Genomic DNA, 24,663 nt, shown 5'->3' with positions numbered 1-24,663 from the left:
GTGTTGCAGGACATGTATTAGTGCAGCGTGTATTCTACTGACATTGCAGAATATGCTAACTTGACATGTTCCATTTACAGTACTAGAGCATCAGGCAATTACCCCTTGAACTGCTTAGTTTGTCATATCGGAAAGACATATATCAAGGACCGAAATAATAATGAACAACGTTTTTACTAAAATGAAGATCATTAGAGGTTTTCCCTATATAATGCATATTTTACTCATACTCATCATGACTGCAAATCAATCAACATTAAGATATTTGATAATTGCCCTGGAACGTGACCTTATACGATAATTCATGTCATATTGTACAGAGTAATTAAGTAACATCACATCGTAATGTGTAATTATTGATTGAAAAACAAGACTATTACAAAAAGAATTCTCTTCTTATCTCTACTTAGCTCACAGTAACTAATTAAATTATCTTAAATTTTCTGAATTAAGGTACAATCGGTGGATACCTTTGTTGAAAACTGCTTGCAAGAAATAAGTAGGCAACTAGATTTATATGCTAATCTTGACTATCATAGATGGGCAGAATTGCCTCAATCATGATGACTATATTGCCAAAAATCGTACTATTTTAGAACTCTAAAGCTATGTACACACGATAGGATTTTCCAACAACAAAACCGTGGACTTTTTTCCGAACAATGTTGGCTCAAACTTGTCTTGCATACACACGGTCACACAAATGTTGTCAGAAATTCCAAACGTCAAGAACGCGGTGAGGTACAACATATACAATGAGCCGAGAAAAATGCATTCAGGATGGATGTTTAGAGACATTTGAAACGCCAAACGCCTGTAACAGCTTGTAAACATGGTAACTTGCGTTTAGCCGCGTTTCGTTTACAGACATTTTACATTTTTTACTATATAAACGCAAAACGCAGCTAAGCGCGGCATATAAACATGGCAAAACTTACGTTTTTAATTGTTGGTTACTATCTGTCAAGTTAAATCGTTCAGGAGAGGTTGTAAAACATCCCGTATACATTAAGCCTAATGCCGCGTACACACGGTCGGACTTTTCACCTGCAAAAGTCCGACGGACGCCGCCGGACCAAGTCCGACGGACAATCCGACCGTGTGTGGTCTCCATCGGACTTCCGACGGACCGTTTCGGGTGGAAATCCGACGTACTTTAGATTTGAAGCCTGCTTCAAATCTTTACGTCGTACCTCCGCCGGACTCAGTTCCTGACGGAAAGCCCATTCGTCTGTATGCTAGTCCGAAGGACCAGATACGACGGAGGAGCAGGTTACTGCATCTCGCGCTCGCTGCAATAGGAAAAACTAATTTTCCCATTGCGGCGAGCGCGGGGGGCATCCCAGGCCCTTAGGTCTGGTATGGAACTTTAAGGAGAACCCCCTACGCCGAAAAACCGGCGTGGGGGTCCCCCCAAAATCCATACCAGACCCCGATCCGAGCACGCAGCCCGGCCGGTCAGGAAAGGGGGTGGGGACGAGCGAGCGCCCCCCCCCTCCTGAACCGTACCAGGCCGCATGCCCTCAACATGGGGGGGTGCTTTGGGGGAGGGGGCGCCTTGCGGTGCCCCCCCACCACAAAGCACCTTGTCCCCATGTTGATGAGGACAAGGGCCTCTTCCCGACAACCCTGGCCGTTGGTTGTCAGGGTCTGCGGGCGGGGGGCTTATCGGAATCCGGGAGCCCCCTATAATAAGAGGGCCCCCAGATCCCGGCCCCCCCACCCTATGTGAATGAGTATGGGGTACATGGTACCCCTACCCATTCACCTAGGTAAAAAGTGTCAATAATAAAACACAACACAGGTTTTTAAAATAATTTATTAAACAGCTCCGGGGGGGGGTCTTCTTCCGTCTTCGGGGGTCCCTCTGGTTCATCTTCTCCCGGCGTCCGGTTGGTTCTTCTCCGCTCTCCGGCCTCTTCTCCCGGTGTCCCAGGTCTTCGGCCGGCCCCTCCGCTGTCTTCAGGTAGCTCTATTGCCAGCGGAGGTCCGGACTTCTTGGCTTCTTGGCTTCTTGGCTTCTTGTGTTCTCTTCTCTTCTCTTCCCCCAGATGTTGACACAACGCTCTCTCCGGCTGGACTGGTCTCTGAGGGCTGCGTTGTGACTTATATAGGCGGAGACCCCGCCCCCATATGACGTCACAGTCCCAGCATGCCCAGGGACTGTGACATCATATGGGGGCGGGGTCTCCGCCTATATAAGTCACAACGCAGCCCTCAGAGACCAGTCCAGCCGGAGAGAGCGTCGTGTCAACATCTGGGGGAAGAGAAGAGAAGAGAACACAAGAAGCCAAGAAGCCAAGAAGTCCGGACCTCCGCTGGCAATAGAGCTACCTGAAGACAGCGGAGGGGCCGGCTGAAGACCTGGGACACCGGGAGAAGAGGCCGGAGAGCGGAGAAGAACCAACCGGACGCCGGGAGAAGATGAACCAGAGGGACCCTCGAAGACGGAAGAAGACCCCCCCCCGGAGCTGTTTAATAAATTATTTTAAAAACCTGTGTTGTGTTTTATTATTGACACTTTTTACCTAGGTGAATGGGTAGGGGTACCATGTACCCCATACTCATTCACATAGGGTGGGGGGCCGGGATCTGGGGCCCTCTTATTATAGGGGGCTCCCGGATTCCGATAAGCCCCCCGCCCGCAGACCCCGACAACCAACGGCCAGGGTTGTCGGGAAGAGGCCCTTGTCCTCATCAACATGGGGACAAGGTGCTTTGTGGTGGGGGGGCACCGCAAGGCGCCCCCTCCCCCAAAGCACCCCCCCATGTTGAGGGCATGCGGCCTGGTACGGTTCAGGAGGGGGGGGGCGCTCGCTCGTCCCCACCCCCTTTCCTGACCGGCCGGGCTGCGTGCTCGGATCGGGGTCTGGTATGGATTTTGGGGGGACCCCCACGCCGGTTTTTCGGCGTAGGGGGTTCCCCTTAAAGTTCCATACCAGACCTAAGGGCCTGCGACGGGGCTCGCAAGGTTTCAATCTCGCCAAAAAAAGCGGCGAGATTGAATTCCTTTTCTAGTCCCGTCGTACCCAAGTCACGTTCAAAATGAATGGACTTGTCCGTGTGTGGGAAAGTCCGTTCATTCTGAAAGTCCGGCGGAAGTCCGTCGGGAAGACCGGATTCCGGAAAGTCCGGCCGTGTGTAGGCAAGTCCGGCCGTTCAGAAAGTCCGCCGGAAGTCTGGCGGCAAGTACGTCGGACATAGCTTTCTAGAAAGTCCGACCGTGTGTATGCGGCATAACTATCAATGTTCCCACCTCTAATCTGAATAACTTTTAATCTTGCATATTAAAATGTATTGGGGCTCTAAGGGATATGGGTTCGCTTGTAAGATGCTATATTCCCCAACTCATTTGGGGGTCCCAAACCTCCTGAAATACTTCAGGGCAACCCAAATAACACAGACTGGACAAATCTTGAAGCTCAGGTGGGCGCCCCTGATTCCATAGATCTCTGATGTGGTTGCCTCTTAAAAACCGTAGAGCAATTTTACGCCCTATGCTATCACAATTTTGGATACCAGGAAGCAACATATAAAATGTCCAGCGCTCAGGCTATTGTTGGAAAACAAAATACAACAAGTATAAAAGGTATAAAAGTTTATGGTTTTTAATGAACCAATAATGAGCCAGTGGTTAGCAATAGTCCAAAGTAACAATATTTACTGCAAAAGAACCAGGTTCAGAGGCTCTGTTTAAAAACAAAAAAGCACACGATAAAAACTATTCAAAAATTACAGACTCTTGGTGATGTTGTAAGTGATCAAATAGACATCAAAAAGGTGACAGAGGCATCAAACAGCAGGAGGTTACCACCGGAGATCCATCTAATGAAAGTGTACGGAGACTGCTGTGTAAAGTGTGAAAGCACACATATGGGCTCAAAGCAGGTGAATGGAGGCAAGGTGGTGGAGATATGTCAAAGTACTCACAGGCAGGTAAGAGGGCTCAGAGCTGCCTCATATGGTGAAGACCTTGGCGCCATGAGGAATAACCGGGCTGAAATAGAAGTGAAGTGGCCGCCGTGTGGAGATGTGTAGCTCCGCCGTGTGGAGAACAGCCTGGCCGGAGCTGTGTGTCGATGGAGGATGACGTCAGCACAGGGGAGCCGCTGTAGCGTCTGAGAAGTAAAACGGAACCGCTGCTAGGCTGGGACGTGTCTCCACAGAGGTGAAGTCTCATCAGTGAGACCTGGTGACACTGCGCTGAGGTCGGAACTGACACTGAGAGGCCCTCTGACGGGGGAATTGGTGGCGGCAGGCTGATGGAGCTCACATCAGCCTGACCTGCCTGGGGAGATGGCCAACAGTCATATGAAAAAATGGATATTGCAATGGGTAAAAAAAGATGGGGTAGTGAAGATGGTGGATTTGCAGGAAATGCTTGCTGGTGAAAAAAGCGGCTTCACAAACAAACAAAAAAAAAATGTGAATGGATGAAAAATCGCAGTGAAGAACTCAAGCTGGGGCCTCTGCCATGTGGGGGGGGGGAGAGAGGTTGCCTTGACGACGCGTTTCGCGCATGAGCGCTTTGTCATAGACTATGAGTTCTTCACTGCGATTTTTCATCCATTCACATTTTTTTTTTTTTTTTGTTTGTGAAGCCGCTTTTTTCACCAGCAAGCATTTCCTGCAAATCCACCATCTTCACTACCCCATCTTTTTTTTACCCATTGCAATATCCATTTTTTCACATGACTGTTGGCCATCTCCCCAGGCAGGTCAGGCTGATGTGAGCTCCATCAGCCTGCCGCCACCAATTCCCCCGTCAGAGGGCCTCTCAGTGTCAGTTCCGACCTCAGCGCAGTGTCACCAGGTCTCACTGATGAGACTTCACCTCTGTGGAGACACGTCCCAGCCTAGCAGCGGTTCCGTTTTACTTCTCAGACGCTACAGCGGCTCCCCTGTGCTGACGTCATCCTCCATCGACACACAGCTCCGGCCAGGCTGTTCTCCACACGGCGGAGCTACACATCTCCACACGGCGGCCACTTCACTTCTATTTCAGCCCAGTTATTCCTCATGGCGCCAAGGTCTTCACCATATGAGGCAGCTCTGAGCCCTCTTACCTGCCTGTGAGTACTTTGACATATCTCCACCACCTTGCCTCCATTCACCTGCTTTGAGCCCATATGTTTGCTTTCACACTTTACACAGCAGTCTCCGTATACTTTCATTAGATGGATCTCCGGTGGTAACCTCCTGCTGTTTGATGCCTCTGTCACCTTTTTGATGTCTATTTGATCACTTACAACATCACCAAGAGTCTGTAATTTTTGAATAGTTTTTATCGTGTGCTTTTTTGTTTTTAAACAGAGCCTCTGAACCTGGTTCTTTTGCAGTAAATATGGTTACTTTGGACTATTGCTAACCACTGGCTCATTATTGGTTCATTAAAAACCATAAACTTTTATACCTTTTATACTTGTTGTATTTTGTTTTCCAACAATAGCCTGAGCGCTGGACATTTTATATGTTGCTTCCTGGTATGATCTGTTTTCACCAATTACAGTTTGTCTAGCAGCACGGGATATTACTATTATGTTTATTGTAGTTTCTAGTTTCCTGTTTCATCCCTGTATATGCATTAATAATTTTTGAATGGATGGTACAGGCTATACATCTATTTTATATGTTTGTTACATTCTCTGGGTGACCTACCACTGGCGCTAGGTTACTCTTCTCTGTGTTTTTCACAATTTTGGATACCATGTCCAAACTATGGGTTCTTAAATCCATACACACCACACATCTTGGCAGCCCATTATTCAATAGCTCAGCATTTTCCAAAAGACTGCAACCGCAACAGTTTCAGTGGTAAATAGACAAAGCCCATACCATATTGATCATTGCCTATATCATAAAGGTATAATAAACCCTGCCCATTTCCTCCAGGAACATAGAATGCCTCCCTCTGAATTCTTCCACTTACTTACACACAGTTTTTAAACACTTTTAAAAAGACAAAGGATGATATCACTACAAAGGCTTGTTTTTGAAAACAGTTGCATGTGGGAAAAGGAATGTAGCAGAAGGGTAACATTTTATCAGCTATTCTCTGATTAATCACCCCAAGGTTCCTCAAAGATGCTTGGAAAGCAGACTTAGGTTTGTAGATCAACGAGGAGGGCTGGAACTTATGGACTTCTAGGCTACACAGAGAGTGGCTTAATATGACACAAGTAGAGGCTAACTATAAAGTCCTCTTTTGTTGGTATATGGTAAACACAAGACAGGCAACATTTTCTTCTCGGGACTTCTGTTTTAGAGGAGTCCACATTTGGTAGACTTGCCCAAAAATCAAATGCTACTGGACAAGAATGCATGCATTGATATACTCTGTAACCATGGTTAGTATTCCCAAGGATGCTCTCTTAAATGAACTAATTTCCAAAACACTCTCAGACATTCATCTTTTACAACCTTTTAGTCTAGAAAAGATCTTGCTAAGGCTTAGAAGTCATCCGTCGTCAATAATGGCACAAAGAAAAATATTGATTTTTGAATCAGGTTTAACAAAAAATGGTAAAGATCCTACAAGACCTCATTATAAACCTTGTGCCTAATGGGCTCTGGGTATATAGCACAACCACTACTTGTTCTGGAAACATTTTCTACTCTAATTACTCTTTTCTTATGACTGCATGTTAGCTTTGGAATCAAGAACAGCCTTCTAGAATCCTGATATTTCTGTTTTCCCTTTCACTCAGATTGCATACATTCAGATTGTATTTTTAATACATGTGTTAAGTTGTGTTGAGAAAAGACCTCAAGTACAGTACTTCTGTGTGTATGACTTTTTATTGGATTTTCAATAAAAACCATTGAAACGTACCTTGTGCTTGGCCATGCCTCTTACGGGTTTCACTAATGGTCCTTTTAATAGGATGGTCACCTGATAAGTGCAAATAAGGTAAAAGCTGATTGGTTTACTATAGGACAAAGTTGCGGTATGGTGGTCAGAAGGAGAAGCCATCAAGAGCTGTGCCGGATGCAAGCTCAAGTACCAGTTTTCCAGCAAACTCCTTCTTTCCAAGTAACTTCTCTGTTTTAATTTGTAGATTTCATGACGTAAGTGCTTTAACTATGTTGCTTAACTGATTTAGCCCGTAATTACTTGGATTTGGTATTTTCAAGCCATAGTATAATGGAAAGGTAGTGGAGTTTTAACAGATCTCTTTCTGTGCATGAATTCTTCATGGTGATTGGGGCATATCATCTGCCTAGATACAGTACTCTGTTCTAAAAGTTACCCCTGTTTCTCACGACTAGAGATGAGCTGAACACCCCCCCCGGTTCAGTTCGCACCAGAACTTGCGAACAGACCAAAACTTTGCACGAGCGTTAGAACCCCATTGAAGTCTATGGGACTCGAACATTCTAAATCAAAAGTGCTAATTTTAAAGGCTAATTTGCATGGTATTGTCCTAAAAAGGGTTTGGGGACCTGAGTCCTGCCCCAGGGCACATGTATCAATGCAAAAAAAAGTTTTAAAAACGTCCGTTTTTTCGGGAGCAGTGATTTTAATAATGCTTAAAGTCAAACAATAAAAGTGTAATATTCCTTTAAATTTTGTACCTGGGAGGTGTCTATAGTATGTTTCCCGTGTTTAGAACAGTCTGACAGCAAAATGACATTTCAAAGGAAAAAAGTAATTTAAAACTACTTGCGCTATTAATGAATTGCAGGTCCGACAATACACATAAAAGTTCATTGATAAAAACGACATTGGAATTCCCCACAGGGGAACCCCGAACCAAATTTTTTTTTAAAAATGGCGTGGGGGTTCCCCTAAATTCCATACCAGGCCCTTCAGGTCTGGTATGGATATTAAGGGGAACCCCGCGCCAAAATTTTTAAAAAAATGACATAGGAGTCCCCCTCAAAATTCATGCCAGACCCTTCAGGTCTGGTATGGATTTTAAGGGGAACCCCACGCCAAAATTAAAAAAAATTGGCGTGGGGTCCCCCCAAAAATCCATACCAGACCCTTATCTGAGCACGCAACCTGGCAGGCCGCAGGAAAAGAGGGGGGGATGAGAGAACCGCTCCTGAACTGTACCAGGCCACATGCCCTCAACATTGGGAAGGTGCTTTGGGGTAGCCCACCAAAGCACCTTGTCCCCATGTTGATGAGGACAAGGGCCTCATCCCCACAACCCTTGGCCGGTGGTTGTGGGGGTCTGCGGGCGGGGGGCTTATTGGAATCTGGAAGTCCCCTACCATTTCACAAAAAAACTGTCAAAGATGTTAAAAATGACAAGAGACAGTTTTTGACAATTCCTTTATTTAAAATCTTTTTTCCCATCTTCTATCTTCTTTCTTCTATCTTCCTTCGGTTTCTTCCTCCATCTTCTTCTTCCTCCGATCCTCTGCTTCTTTCTCCGGTGTTCTCGTCCGGCATCTCCCTCCGTGGCATATTCTTCTCTTCATCTTCTTATCTTCATCTTCTTTTTGGGCCGCTCCGCATCCATGATTGGATGGAAGGCTCCCGCTGTGTAACGCTTCTCTCTTCATCTTTTTCTCTTTATCTTCCTCTCTTCATCTTCTTGTCTTCATCTTCTTTTCGGACCGCATGATGGCATGGAGGGAGGCTCCCGCTGTGTGACGCTTCTCCTCTTCTGACGGTTCTTAAATAATGGGGGGCGGAGCCATCCGGTGACCCCGCCCCCTCTGACGCACAGGGAAACGACGGGGACTTCCCTGTGGCATTCCCCGTGACATCAGAGGGGTGCGGGGTCACTGGTGGCCCCACCCTCCGCTATTTAAGAACAGTCAGAAGACAAGAAGCGTCACACAGCGGGAGCCTCCCTCCATTCTATGCATTAAGATAAAAAACCTTCTGTGTGCAGCAACTCCCCTCAGCCCCCTTAATATCTACCTGAGCCCCATTTCTGTCCAGCAATGTCCATGAGTATCTCAGCCGTCCGGGACTCTCCCCCCTGATTCGGTCAGCCAATCAAGAAAGAGAGGGGGCAAAGCCAAACCACAGCTCCGTGTCTGAATGGACACAGGGAGCTGTAGCTTGTCTTGGGTGCCCCCATAGCAAGCTGCTTGCTGTGGGGGAACTCAACAGGAGGGAGGGACCAGGAGCACAGAAGAGGGACCCGAGAAGATGAGGAATGGGGCTGTTCTGTGCAAGTCCTCTGCAATAGAGCAGGTAAGTATAACATGTTTGCTATTTTTATAGAAAAAAAAACATGACTTGGCTATTTTTAGTGGTGCTTTACCATCATATTTGCGGGGGTATTTGGCCACTAGTGGGGTGCTTTTAACCCACGCTAACCGCTGAAAAAGGGTTAAAACCACCCGCATGCTTTGCCGGCTGTATAGCTGCGCTGCCCCATTGATTTCAATGAGCAGGAGCGGTGGAGGAGCGGTGTATACACCGCTCCTTCACCGCTCCAAAGATGCTGCTAGCAGGACTTTTTTAGCGTCCTGCCAGTGCACCGCCCCAGTGTGGAAGCCCTCGGGGCTTTCACACTGAAGAGACAGGAGCGGCTCTTTCATTGCGCTTTGCAGGCACTATTTTTAGCGATGTAGCGCCTGCAAAGTGCCCCAGGGCGAAAGGGGTCTTAGATTTACCTTCAACTATGTAGAGCAAGGGCCTGCCTGATTGCATACAAATGTAAGGTGTTTAGGTTTGACCTCATATATGACCTCATATTATATGGTCTTGGTAAATCTAAATGAAAATTGTGCAAAAAAATTGTTTAATGCATGGCCAGGCTAAGGAAAGAAAATTAATGCAACCACCACATCTAATAAGTGGTAAGTTGTAATATATTACATTTTTGGTTTTGAGGGTTAATACCACATTATTATTATTTTACAGGATTTATATAGAGCTGATAGTTTGTGCAGCACTTTACAAATTAAGGAGAGACAAGAGGGTCAGAGGGCCACGCTCATTAGAATTTTCTAATAAAAAAGAAAAAGAAAAAACTGCGCTAATGGGTAATATACGTTGAAATGATCCCTTAAGGCAGCAACTCCTCTGCGAGATATACACAGTTCAAGTCATATAGTTCAAATTGAGTCACGCTAAGGCTCGGTTCACACTAGGACGACTTGTCAGGCGACCTAGGTCGCCTGACAAGTAGCGTCCCGTTCAGTACAATGGAACCGTTCTAATCGGAGCGACGCAAGTCGCTCCGACATAGAAAAAGGTTCCTGTACGACTTTGGGGGCGACTTGGGGCAACTTGCATAGACTTCTATACAGAAGTCGTTTTGCAAGTCGCCCGGGCAGTCGTGTGCAGGTCGCCTCGGTGAGGCGACCTGCAAGTCGTGCCGCCTCTGGTGTGAACCGAGGCTTACACAATACTATTAAATAGTGAAACAAATTAAATTGTCAAAAATAACATAACAAAGTACTTGGTACTGGTGATATCACAAGAGAATCCTTTGTTTATGATGGTGGATGCCAATGATTAGGGATGGGCCGAACCCCCCCCCCCCCACCGGTTCGGTTCGCACCAGGACACCTCGAACAGGCAAAAAGTTCTGGTGAACATGCAAACCCTTTTAAAGTCTATGGGACACGAACATGAAAAATCAAAAGTCCTCATTTTAAAGGCTTATATGCATGTTATTGCCATAAAAAGTGTTTGGGGACCCAGGTACTGCCCCAGGGGACATGTATCAATGCAAAATAAAGTTTTTAACCACTTCCGGACCGTCTGCCGTCGTTTTACGCTGCTACTTTGAAGAGGAATATTGTTGTTGTGGCAGCAGCTAGCTGCCATAACCCCAATATCCTCTTCTTCAGCTGGCGGTCCGCTTCAAGATAAAAGTGGTCTCTGCAGTGGATTCGCCGCAAGATCACTTATATTGGCGGTGGGAGAGGCCCCCCCCCGCTGCTCTCCATTGCCCTCTGCCGCTTACCGGAGCCACCGGCAGCGGCGGGGGCGGTCGCGTCTGCTCCCTAGCTTGGCATGGAAATGAGTGAGGGGAAGATGGCCCCCACCCATCTCCATATCATTGCAGGGCAGAAGCGATGTCAAAACGTCACTTCCGCCCATAGCTCTTAAAGGGACATTTTTTATTTATTTTTTTTTCAAATGACATTTAATTTAATTTTTATTTTTTATTGCATTTTAGTGTAAATATGAGATCTGAGTTCTTTTTGACACCAGATCTCATATTTAAGAGGTCCTGTCATGCTTTTTTTCTTTTACAAGGGATGTTTACATCAGACACATTTTTTTTTTTTAAAGAACAGTGTGAAAATGAAAAACAAAAGGTAAAATAAATAAGACATTTTTTTTTTAAATGTTTAAACGTGCCCTGTCCCGCCGAGCTTGCATGCAGAAGCGAACACATACATGAGTAGTGCCCACATATGAAAACGGTGTTCAAACCACACATGTGAGGTATTGCCGTGATCATTAGGGCAAGAGCAATACTTCTAGTCTAGGCCTCCTCTGTAAGTCACATGCAACCTGTAGAATTCTTTAAACGTCGCCTATGGAGATTTTTAAAGGTAAAAGTTTGTCGCCATTCCACGACCGGGCGCAACTTTGAAGAGTGACATGTTGAGTATCAATTTACTCAGCGTAACATCATCTTTCACGATATAAAAAAATTGAGCTAACTTTACTGTTGTCTTATTTTTTTATTAAAAAAAAAAGTGAATTTTTTCCAAAAAAAGTGCACTTGTAAGACCGCTGTGCAAATACGGTGTGACAAGAAGTATTGCAATGACCGCCATTTTATTCTCTAGGGTGTTAGAAAAAAAATATATAATGTTTGGGGGTTCTAAGTAATTTTCTAGCAAAAAAAAAATTTTTAACCTGTAAACAACAAGTTTGAAAAATAGGCCCAGTCCTTAAAGCGGAGTTCCACCCAAAAATGGAACTTCCGCTTTAAGGGAAGGTGACCCCCTGACATGCCACTTTTGGCATGTCATTTTTTTGGGGGGGAGCAGAAATCCTCTTTTTAGAGGGTTCCAGCTCCCACTTCCTCCCAGGGCATGCGGCGCTGGAAGTAAGTACACCTTTCCCCCCTCCTTCTTGGCAATCATCTGGGACATGTCACAGGTCCCAGATGATTGCCCAGCCAGTTACAGCGCGCAGCACGGCCCATGCATGCGCAGTGCGTGCCCGCTCATGCGCAGTGCATGCCCGCACATGCGCAGTGCGTGCCCGGCTGTGAAGCCACAGCCAGGCACCCACAGTGACAATGCCGGCGCCACAGAGAGGAGGGGAAGACAAGTGGGGCTTCGTTCCCCCGCATTGCTGGACCCTGGGACAGGTAAGTGTCCGATTTATTAAAAGTCAGCAGCTGCAGTATTTGTAGCTGCTGACTTTTACTTTTTTTGTTTTAATGGTTAAAACTATATTTTTTTCAGAGCAGTGATTTTAATAATGCTTAAAGTGAAACAATAAAAATGAAATATTCCTTTAAATATCATGCCTGGGGGGTCCCCTTAGTCTACCTGTAAAGTGTGATGTGTAGTGTGTAGATTTGTAATGGAATAAATGTAATTTAAACTTGCTCGCAGCTGTAATGTATTGCCGGCTCCTACTGTAGATGAAAAATTTATGAATAAAAATGGCGTGCCCCCCCCCAGTCCATAGAAGGCCCTTCAGGTCTGGTATGGATTTTAAGGGGAACTCCATGCAAAAATTCATACCAGACCCTTATCCGAGCATGCAGCCTGGAGGTCAGGATGGGGGGAAACGAGCAAGCGCCCCCCCGAACCATACCAGGCCACATGCCCTCAACATGGGGAGTGGGTGCTTTGGGGCATGTTGATGGGGACAAGGGCCTCTTCCCAACAACCCTGGGCTGTGATTGTCGGGGTCTGCAGGCGGGGGCTTATCAGAATCTGGAAACCCCCTTTAACAAGGGCTCCCAGATCCCGCCCCCCCCCCATGTGAATGGGTAGGGGTACATTGTCACTCAGTTATGTCACCGGGTGGCCCCGCCCATGACTATATTACAGCTGTCAAAGCCAAAAGACAGCAGTCGTCGGGAGGCCTCCCATGGAAGAGCTTTTTTAATTTCGGGTCCATCAGGCGGCATGATTGAAGATGGATGGACATCGCGGGACACTTTTTTTCTTTTCTTTTTTAATAAAGGGATTGTCAAAAACTGTCTGTTGTGGTTTTTACTTTTTGACACTTTTTTTAGTGAATGGGTAGGGGTACAATGAACCGGATACCCATTCACATAAGGGGGGTGGGATCTGGGGGCCCCCTTGTTAAAGGGGGCTTCCAGATTCTGATAAGCCCACTGCCTGCAGACTCTGAAACCACAGGCCAGGGTTGTCGGGAAGAGGCCCTTGTCCCCATCAACATGTTTAGGGCAAGCAGCCTGATATGGTTCAGGAGGGGGGGCTTTTGCTCATACCCTCCCTTTCCTGTCCTGCCAGCCTGCATGCTCGGATAAGGGTCTGGTAAAGATTTTGGTAGGGGGGCCCCACACCATTTTGTTTATAATTTTTGCGTGAAGTTCCCTTTAAAATCTATGCCAGACCCAGAGGGCCTGCATGGATTTTTTTGGGGCGAACCCACGCTGTTTGTTTTCTTAATTCTGTCATAGGGTTCCCCTTAATCACTTCAATACACTGTATTATATACTCTGCACTGCACTATATACCCTGTACTGTATTATATATACTACCCTGATTGCACTATATATTCTCCACTGTATTATATATACTACACGACTGCAATATATACTCTGCAATGTATTATATATATTACACTGATGGCACTATAAACTCTCCACTGTATTATATATACTACACTGACTGCACTATATACTCTGAACTGTATTATATATACTACACTGACTGCACTATATACTCTGATCTGTATCATATATACTACACGGCCTGCACTATATACTCTGATCTGTATTATATATACTACACTGACTGCACTATATACTCTGCACTGTAGTATATATACTACACGGACCGCACTGTATACTTTGAACTGTATTATATATACTATATGGACTTCACTATATGCTCTGAACTGTATTATATATACTACACAGACTGCACTATATACTCTGGACTGTACTATATCTACTACACTGACTGCACTATATACTCTGTACTATATATACTACACTGACTGCACTATATACACTACACTGACTGACTGCACACTACACTACACTACCTGCCTAATCTCCATTCTCCATATGGTCGCCGTTTAAGCAGCAGCCTTATATAATGTGGGGTGTGGACTTAGACCCTGAGCCATGATTGGCCAAAGGCACCCTGCCTTTGGCCAATCATGGCTCTCACAGCACACCGCGCTGTGATTGGCCAAAGCATGCAGGTTAGGTGTGTGCTTTGGCCAATCAGCAGCCGTCAATGCACTGCGATCTCTCAGCGAGCGAAATTGCCCCAAGCGCCCTATACAGTATATTTGTTTGTTCTACAAACTAACGAACAGCTGATGTTCGAGTTGAACTTACATTCGAATCGAACATCGAGCCCATCCCTACTGATGATATCCAATCAAAAATCTTTTCACTTCAGGACATGTGGACTTTATCCATTACAACTTTGTTATGTTATTTTTGACAATTAAATTTTTTCACTATTTAATAGTATTGTGTTAGTGCGACTCAATTTGAACTATATCATTAGAATATATATTGTAAAAGATAGTTTAGTTTGGTCAAGATGCATCTTCCAAAAAAAGAATTTTGTGCATACGTTTGCTCAGCTTGCATTCCATTTTGCTACAAAAAAGTTTTGAAAGTCAAAAGGTTGAGGTTCCTTTTTTCCAAAACAGCAGCAAAATCATAACTTTTTGAAGCCTTATGTAGATATCTAGAAACCAATATAAGTGTTTTATACAGTATGTTGGGAATATTACCCAAGGCCATCCTTTAATGTATGTTAGCAATATCTGTTTCCGGACATGCACAGCAGAAGCTGCCTCATAGTGTTGTGTTTTGCTTTAATGTTGTGGTGTGACATCCTGCAGCATGCTGTGGGAAAAGCATTAAACCAGCATTGCTGTGAATTATCCTTCAAGCAACCACTAAGGGGAGTCTGAGGCTGGACCTCCCTCCATGGTTACTATGGCAACCGGAGGGAGCACAGTCTTTCCAGGCTAAAGGCAGGTGTCGTATTCCACGCAGCTCTCGGAATTCTAGAAGTAGCTGCTCATTCCTTTTTTTATTCTCCATGCTTTATCTGCCTTATTTCCATTCCTGAGCCCTGTGAAACCCCCCCCCAGAGAGAAGATGGTTCACCACTCTGGCTCTATACAGTGCTTTAAACAGCATAAAGGTCAGTGGGCTTTTATTGTTTGCTGTAGTGTGGGCTCTGCATGTCCTTGTGCAGCATGTGCTAGCTAGGCTGTTAATTGCAAGGGATGCTAGTGTGATGCAGATGTGTCGTCTACAATCCGGCAGCCAACACTGTCCTATGGAGTATATAGGCATGTACTGATGAGCATCCGCAGTAGGCTTAGCAGCGAAAGTTGTGTGATGGAATGTTCCTGCCATTGAAACTTGCTGCATTGAAAGTTCTGCAGCACAGTACTTCCTCTGGACGTTGCACTGCTACTTACACACAGCTTATGTAGACACTTGTGCATTCAGTGAGGTCAACGTACGGTAAGGAAAGGTTAAAAAAAATAAGGGCCGACTTGATAGACCACTTGATCTTTGATGTCGCTCTTCTGTATTTCTATATTTGTCTATGGAAGTCTTTCTCGTTCTTTTAAACACAGAGGAACCCTTAAAATAATTTTCTGGTCTGCTTATAATTACTATATCTACAGCTCATGGTACATTAGTGTGATGGTCAGTGAGAAGAATGATCCTTGCATTTGTGGTCAGTACAAAGAACCCCCCTCCCCTTACAGATAGCTAAAAAAAGATCATTGGCATCAGTGGTTACTTGTCCGAAAGAAAGAAATTGCTCATAGCTCCAGGTACTCCTAGCAACCTCTGGAAAAACCCTAAGGTCCTACAGAACCCTGGTGCAGAAAGGTTGGTCTAGGAGTACCGTACCTACACCAGATCGCATAGTTGCCAACCGTCCTTGGTATCCACAAAAAAAAAAAAAGAAGCTTTTGCAGAATTATCCCTTGAAATTTGTCACCTCTTGAACTGTCCTGGTGTAGATCATCTTCTTTAAAACCCATTTATGGAACTTTATTTTCTTGTCTCTATTAATAAATTAAATTTCAGATTGTTAAAGTGGTGTATTTAAAATGTAAGAGAAGACTTTGATAATCTATCGTATTAACTGTGTCGTGATGGAACTGCAGAACACTGCAGACATCCAAGCACTAGTTTAAGTATATGGATACAGAGGACATTGCTCCTGGAAGTGACTTTAAAATATTGGTAGCTACAAAGTCAACTTTAAAACCCTGGTGGAGAAAGGTTGGTCTATGGGTACCGCACCTAGACCAGATCCAATCCCATAGTTGCCAAAAGTCCTTGGTTTCTGAAGAGAACAAAAGCTTTTGCAGAATTGTCCCTTCAAATCTGTCATCTTTGGAACTGTCCTGGTGTAGATCAACTTCTTTAAAACCCATTCATGAAACTTTATTTTATTTCCTCAAATAATAAATTCAAATTCATGTTGTTAAAGTGCTGTATTTAAAATGTAAAAGAAGACTTTCATGATCTATTGTATTAACTGTGTCGTGATAGAATTGCAGAACACTGCAGACGTCCAAGCAATAGGCTGAAAATACAGCTTCCGAGCACATTGCTCCTGAAAATGACTTTAAAATGTTAGTAACTGCAAAGTTACTTTAAAATGGAAATCAGCATGATCTGCAAGTGTTCTTATGGTCTAGCTCACCATGGACATGTCTGGATCTGCTTTTTTGTGTGTGTGTGTGTGCATGTTTGTGTGTGTGAGCAGCAAGAGCTAACCAGTGGGACATAATTAGGGAGTCCCCAGCATATTCCCTTGTGTTATACTCACAGATTGATCATGCCGTTTAAAACAATGCACCAGGACTTTAATTAAGGAACTAGTACAACTTCCAGGATTGATACCGATTGTCCCTTATGTCAGCTGTTGGAAGCATGCCACACTGGTCTGTTTGGCTCCATGTTTATTTATCTGCTCCTTTTGTTATGGACACTTTTTGAGCTTTTTTCAAGTTTTTTTGGTGTCTGTCCTCAACACTTTTTTCGTGTCTGTCCTCAACACATCTTTGGTTTGCACAGTGTTGGGTGGTGTGAAGTCCCAGCTTCCTGCTGGGCTCCATCACTTTTAGAATTTTAAAAAATCTTTTCTTCAAGTCTGTATTCGTTAGTGGCAGTCGGCTCAGTTTCTTGGGCATTTCTTGGCTTCTGATAGTCCAAAATGTTGTGTGTGCCCTGATGTAGACTCTCTTGAGTTTAAACACGTTGGGACCTTCATGCTCTATACAAACAGTGGTTGTAGATGCCATGATTTTTGTTACATGACTACAAAATTAGTGGTCTAATTTTAACTAGATGTCATAGTGTTAACATGTTTCTGCTTTTAACTGCTTTGTACCAATAAAATTAAAGTTTTTTTTAATTAATTTGTTGTTTTTGGGGCCTATAAAATCACATCCAAAATTCTAAGAATCCACTACACTATTAGGGATGCCGTGCCATTCTTTCCAAGTTTAGCATGAGCTTTGTTGGTTTTTCTGAACTTCCTAGATTGTTTGTTTTTTAATGACTGATTTGCTCATTTACATTGGGTTTGCATAGGAATAAAGAATATTTGCAATCATCATTATATATTATAAGTTTGTAATAATAATTATTACATTGTTAAGATTTTTATATATTGCTTTACAGTGCTAAAGTTCACTTTATTTCTGTTAAGAAATGTGAGATAATCAACACATTGCAATCATATTATCCTGTACCTTTGTAAGTGTAGTATTGACAAAACAAGTAAAATTAATTGCTGATTGTTTTCTATGGGTTATTACACCATCAGCATTTTTCTTTGCTTTACTTAATCCATTTCATGGGGTTATGTTAAGTCAAGCAGTTGCAAAGAAAAATAAGAGTGTACAAAGTGCTATATTTTATTGTAGTCAATCAGATGTCAAAATACTGTGGTTATTCTGCATGACTTGTGATTGGCTGCCCCTTGTACCACCTTAGTAAATAAGTCTGTGCTATTTAACCATTATATAATCAATAGCCAATGGCAGCTGCTTTATATACAATGGATTGTAGGATTGAGGTCATTTGAAAGGACAAATTTGATTGAACATTAGTGATAGTTTGTGGTTATAGGATATGTCATCAAAGTAACATGCAATATTTTTGTCTTTTTTTTTAGTAGATGTACTGCAAGCAGGTGGCACAGCTTACTGGTTTGGCAGCATGTATGCACGCGCCCCCCTGCTGACCCATTTTGTAATTGGACACGGCACAAGTTTGGCAGCAGATTTCAGTCAATGATTTTGTCCGAAACCTGCTGATTGGCTGTGTCCAATCAAAGCACAGAAATCTCTGTTTACAAACACACAGAACGCTGTGTACAGGGAACGGCGATCTGGCTCTTTCTTCTCCCTGAAAAGCAGGGAGAAAAACAGCCGGATTAGCATGTAAAAGCAGTACATATTACACACATTACACTTGTTAGGCACACAGTTAACCCCTTGCTGTTAACCCCTTCCCAGCCAGTGTCATTAGTACAGTGTACAGTATTATTACTGATCACTGAAATAATGTCACTAGCAATGTCAGTTTCAGTTAGTCAGTTAATGTCACTCCCAGCCAGTGTGTGTTAGCACCAGATATTCCGCCACACTATCACAGTCCCACTATAGGTCGCTGATAATGCAATTACCAGTATAGCGTCTATAGCTGCGTAAATTCCAGTATATACAGTACCACAGTTTGTAGACGCTATAACTTTCACACAAACCAATTATTATACACTTATTGGGATTTCTTTATCAGTATACATTTTGGCCTAAATTTATGAAGAAATTTAAAATTTAAAATTTTTTTATTGTTTTATAACAAAAAGTAGAAAATATAATTTTTTTCAAAATTTTCAGTGTTTTTTCATTTATATAATAAAAAATAAAAAACCCAGTTGTGATCAAATACCACCAAAAGAAAGCTCTATTTGTGTGAAAAAGAATTCTATAAATTGCATTTGCACACAGTGTTGCATAATCGCACAGTTGCCACCTTAAAGTATCACAGTGCTGAATAGAAAAAAATGGCCTGGTTGAGACGCAGATAAAACCTTCTGGTGGTCAAGTGGTTTAAGAATAAAAGAAAAATTAAACAGTTATATATATATATATATATATATATATATATACACAAATGTAGATATGTATTAAGGTTTAACTCCCAAGTGGTTGGCTACATCACCAGTCTGATGTACCACCACCATTCCTACACTCCCTTTGACTTGCATTACTTGAACATTGATGGAGCCTAATGAAACAACAAAAGGCCAGGTTCTTAGGCAACATAAAAGGTACATGGAGGCATTTACAATTCTAATTTGAAGTCTATCCCCAACCAAAACCTTTTTTGTTATAAAGGCCCATATTCACACTTGAGCTGGAGCATGGCCAGGTGATTTAGAAGCTTTTTTTGGTTGTTCGTACACGCAACTTGTAGTACAGAAGCAAAATTGTATTTTTCAGGTATTTTTCAGGTGCTTCTGTTAAAGTATATGGGGCCAAAAGCACGCGCTGCTGCCCCAAAGAACTTATGTACTTTTTTTAGTCTTTGCGCAACAGGCAAGAATGTGAACAGGCCCTTCGAGAATAAGGGGAATTCTTCATCTTAAGCTTAAGATGTTGTGGAAATTGTGCAAAGAAAGCTTAGGTGTCAATGGGGTTTAGATTATGGAGGTTTTGTTAGTGTCTGTGCTTCTACTGGAGTGATTCATCCTTTCTGTTGGCTAGGTGACTAAAAAAAATCATAGGAAATCCAAAATTTTAGAGCTGTCACCCGAACAGGGCGTGAAGATTACATTTCCAGTGGGGGCATCTGTTCCAGTGATGGCTAAGAAAGGATTTCCCCTCACTTTGGCAAAATATTCTCTTACTTCCTGTTGTGTGCCTGGGACAGGAAATAAAAATAAATGTCCCCAGTGTGACATAGACATTAATTACTGATTGGGGTCTTAACCCTTCCATATATATCTACAACTTAAAAAAAACAGTATTGGCAAGAAATATACTTTAAGATTACAGGGGTTTTCTTTCCTGTTGACTATTGTGGTAGCAGCCCCAAGTTCAACTTTAAAGTGGTTTGAAATGTACAAACTTTTGTACCTTAATGCATTCCATACTATATTACCAAAAGTATTGGGATGCCTTCCTTTACACGCACATGAACTTCAATGGCATCCCAGTCTTGGTCCATAGGGTTCAGTATTGAGTTGGCTTAAGGAAGAGACCCCGATAGCCCAACATTTCCTGGAAGTTCACCAGGGTAATACATCTGCGCTTAGCGTCAAGGGCTTTTATGCCCTTAACCTCTCTGACCACAGAGGTGACTTTTATATGGTTTTATTGAAAAAAGAAAAACATGGATATATAGACTTCAGACACTCCAGCCTAAGGGCTTAAACGTAGAGCTCAGTCTTAAAGTATTTTTGGAGCCCTGACCCTTTGATCCCCAGTTATGGGGTGAAGACATCATGGTGCCAGTCTACCTTGGAGATCCTACCTGCTTCCAATAATCTGTCCCCCCCCCTTTTCTCTCTCCTCTCTTCCCCCCCCCCCCACCCTTGGGGATGAGTTATACTAATGGTGGAGTCCTCTTGTCAGTTTATAACCTGACTGTCATCTCCCTTTTTAAATCATTAGATTTCTCTTATTACCTTGTAATGAGTGTAATTATTTTGCCTTGCTTACATTACATTAACACCACTTGGTTGTCTATGCCTGTGTAGTTTTAGACTGTTTAATTGTAATTCTATGTTGTCCCCACAAGATGGCGGTAAAGATTTCTAGGTGCGATTGAATTTTTGATTGGGTGGCTTACCCTATTTAAACATGGTAATTAATTAAGCACATTGTCCAGATGAAGTGCTCGTTTTGTAGCACGAAACGCGTCAACATTTTTATGCCATAGACGCTGGGGATCCCCCCCTGTCCTGTCCCGGAGCAAGCACATATCATTATCAGCATGGTTCTTTCTTTGCATGGACATTCCTGGCAGTAGCGCCATTATGGATTCTTGAACCAGTGCCCTTTACTGGCCGTACACTTACAGAGCAAACAGTACATGTAACTTCCTGCCGGAAGCAAAGCATGTACTTGGATGCGAGTCTGTCCCGCTATATCGGATCCACATATGCTGGACTCACGGAGGGAGCTGGTCAGTCGAACCGCACAGCCTAAGGAAGGGTAAGAACACCTTCTGGCTGTTTAGCGCTGTTCATCGCTTGATGTGTTGCAGCAGCGGTTATTCCTTTATTCCATCAGTCAGCCAAGCTTATCGGACTCTGCACATTCAATTTCTGACATCCAGGAGACTGTATTAACACTATACAAGCATGTACTGGCCATAGTTGTGCACTGGTAGAACGGTCTCTGTGACTTAACTATCATTCCAGACAAGCATCAATACTGTATCTATATATCCCATTTGAGCTTACTGCTATGCTCACATGAGCTCATTGAGGCCCTGGTCAGGGCACATACATTTTCAGCAACAATTTGGGATATTATATATCGGCTTTGCAAATAAAGTTGGACACTGTTTTCACCTTGTATCATACTTGCTGGTACACCAGGTATCTATGCACTAACCACATACCTGCATTGGTAGGACTAGTAGTGTGATTGATTTCACTAGACCATCAGCAGCTATATATATGTATATCTGTACAATCCATCTGTGCACAGTTTAGATATACATGAGAATCAAGCCCAGGAATGGGCACATCTATCGCCAGGTGTAATCTCGAAACATTTATCAGCTGCTCTTGCAATCTCAAGTGGACACTACTTTTTGTTATCTATCATCAGACCTGCAGTATTTATTAGCACATTCAGCTCAGGGACTTAGAGGGTGGGTTGATCCACCAGCGTTAATTTTTAAATCAACGTTGTTTATTTTATTCAGTCTGTGTATATTATTTTTTATTGTCACCTGATATTGTGGAGGAATGGACCCCACCTGTGCGGCTTAGCTCCACATATGTGGGATCCTTCATTTTTTGTTTTCATGCAATTTTTCAACAAAGTTTTCCCTTTTTGCTATTGATCTCATTACGTTGTAGCTTCTCCCTCTGTTGGCAATCCCGGGGCCGTCTTGGTCCCCTTGTTTCTTTTGTTTATTCCACTTTTTTGTTACTTGGGAGGGAGCCCGTCATATTGACGAATCGTACAGATCTAATTACATGTCATACTATACATGAGTAGATTCATACTAGTGGTGGTTTTTAGCTATTTTTTCAGTATTGAGTTGGCCCATTCTTTGCAGCTATAACAGCTTCAACTATTGTGGGAAGGCCGTCCACAAGGTTTAGGAGTGTGTCTATGGGAATGTTTGACCATTCTTCCAGAAGCACATTTGTGAGGTCAGGCACTGATGTGGACGAGAAGGCCTGGCTCGCAGTCTCCGCTCTAATTCATCCCGAAGGTGTTCCTTGCTTTGTGCACTTTTCCAGATTATTTGGTGGAGGGGGGATTATGGTGTGGGGCTGTTCTTCAGGGGTTGGGCTTGGCCCCTTAGTTCCAGTGAAGGGAACTCTTAAGGCGTCAGCATACCAAGACATTTTGGACAATTTCATGCTCCCAACTTTGTGGGAAGTTTGGGGATGGCCCCTTCCTGTTTCAACATGACTGCACACCAGTGCACAAAGCAAGGTCCATAAAGACATGGACGAGCGAGTTTTGGGTGGAGGAACGTGACTGGCCTGCACAGAGTCCTGAACTCAACCCGATAGAACACCTTTGGGGTGAATTAGAGTGGAGACTGCGAGCCACCCAGCCCCCACTCTCAATCTAGAGATGTGCATGAGAGTAAAGTCTCTCTTGGCTCTCTCTCTCCTTATTGGTTCTTGCTGCTGTCAATCATGGCCAGTTAGGAGGGAGTGAGGGGCGTAGCTATGCCACACTCTGTATGTCAAGCAGAGCCGGCTTGGGAGTGAGCACGCACACACGAGTGCCCCCAGAGCAAGCAGCTTGCTATGGGAAAACCTGCCAGGGGGAGGTGCCAGAAGTGCCGGTGGGGGACCCAACAAGAGGAGAATTGGGGCTGCTCTGTGAAAAACCATTGTACCAAGCAGGTAAGTATAACATGTTTATTATTTTTTAGAAAAACATTTTTACCTTTAAGAACACCTGTATGACAGAAATGCCAGCATTACTGACCTTTCCTTCTGAAAATGCTAGCTGCCAGGCTATCATACTGATGCAATGACTTCACTTCTTTCTGAGACCTTGCCTTGGAACAATTACTCAGATTAGGAGTTATGACTCCCCTCTAATTTTACTGTCTGCATGCTTGTTATGGTTCAGTCCTTAAAAGGCCTCATGCACACTGGACGTTTTTACAGCTGCTGTTTTTGGCTTCAAGCGTTTTTTTTTTTTCTGCAGATAGTAAAATCCCCAGCATCAGTGGTGGCCCCATGCGTCAGGCCCCTAATCTACATGCAGGGCACCAGACGCATGGATTCCAATGTTTTTTTTTTTTTTTTTTAGAAACACCTGATTAGAGCCTGATGCTCTAATTGGTTTAAAAAAAGGGTGGGCTCGTGGCGACGGGGGGTTGGTGCAACCGACCGGGGGTTGGTGGAGCGCCAGCCGCCACTGCCCAGCATGTTGACCTATGTGTCCATGCACATTTGGCTGGGGCATTTTCTGGCTGAAAAAAAAAACCTAGAACTAGTTTTTCATCTGTAAAAACACTTTAACTCAGATAAAAGCTTAAAAACGCTACAAAACGTGGCTGTTCGGCATTTATAAGCATTTTTAAGCCATAAGCTTTTGTGGGAGTATAGTTTTGCTAAAAAACCCAAACACTAAAAAAAAGCTGAAAATTGCTGAAAAACTCATTCTACACCTTTAGCTTTCTACAGCTAAAGCTACTGTCATTTTTATAACGCCCTGTGTGCATGAGCTCTTACAGTCAAAGTAAGGCAGCCAGACAAGCAGCATTTCCAGAAAGACATCAGCAATGACAACCTTCTTATTACTCTCAGTACCAGATTTCTTTAATGTGTCAGTGAACAGAGTGTTACCTGTGTTGTACAGTATTTTTTCCTAGTGTATTATTACGTCTGGCAGTGTGGCAGGATTTTAAATTCCAATTCATTTTATTGTGCATTTTAGCTTTTGTAGAATATTAAATATTTACACTAGATTTGTATTGTTCTTGGGTTGAGTGTGAAATCCCAGGAGGAGTATGTCTATATAAGACGAACAGCCAATGTGAATTACTGTACACTGAGATAATTAGAGCTTGAGAGGGCTTTAAATTATTTGCAGAGAATAGCCAATGGAAGTGGACAGATGTGATGCTTTCTGCTGATTGATATCTTACATCAAAATTACGTGCAGGATTTTTCCTCTCTAAATCCAACAAATTTGCTCTTGTCAGACTTTTTTTTTTTTATGCGTTCTGCAGATGTAAAGCGCTTGTATAAGAGCCAGTTCACACCAGAACCTGGTGCAGAACAGGAGCAATCCATTCATGTTTCCTGCTCTGCATTTAAAACACACTGGAGCAGAAAAGATGC

At 43.5% G+C, this 24,663-nt stretch overlaps 1 protein-coding gene across 1 annotated transcript in view; it reads left to right on the top strand.

The window, feature by feature from the left end:
- The first annotated feature begins 15,053 nt into the window (after positions 1-15,053).
- Positions 15,054-24,663, top strand: part of ANO3 (anoctamin 3) — a 620,027-nt gene continuing 610,417 nt past the window's right edge. Inside the window, exon 1 of the mRNA XM_073604550.1 lies at positions 15,054-15,261. Coding sequence (XP_073460651.1) covers positions 15,216-15,261 — 46 coding nt within the window. The 5' untranslated portion in view covers positions 15,054-15,215. The remainder of the gene's footprint in view (positions 15,262-24,663) is intronic.

Source organism: Aquarana catesbeiana, linkage group LG11 (genome assembly GCF_042186555.1).
Source record: "Aquarana catesbeiana isolate 2022-GZ linkage group LG11, ASM4218655v1, whole genome shotgun sequence".
Classification (NCBI taxonomy): Eukaryota; Metazoa; Chordata; class Amphibia; order Anura; family Ranidae; genus Aquarana; species Aquarana catesbeiana.
Note: the sequence above shows the minus strand (reverse complement) of the source record. Positions and strands in the feature narration are given on the sequence as shown.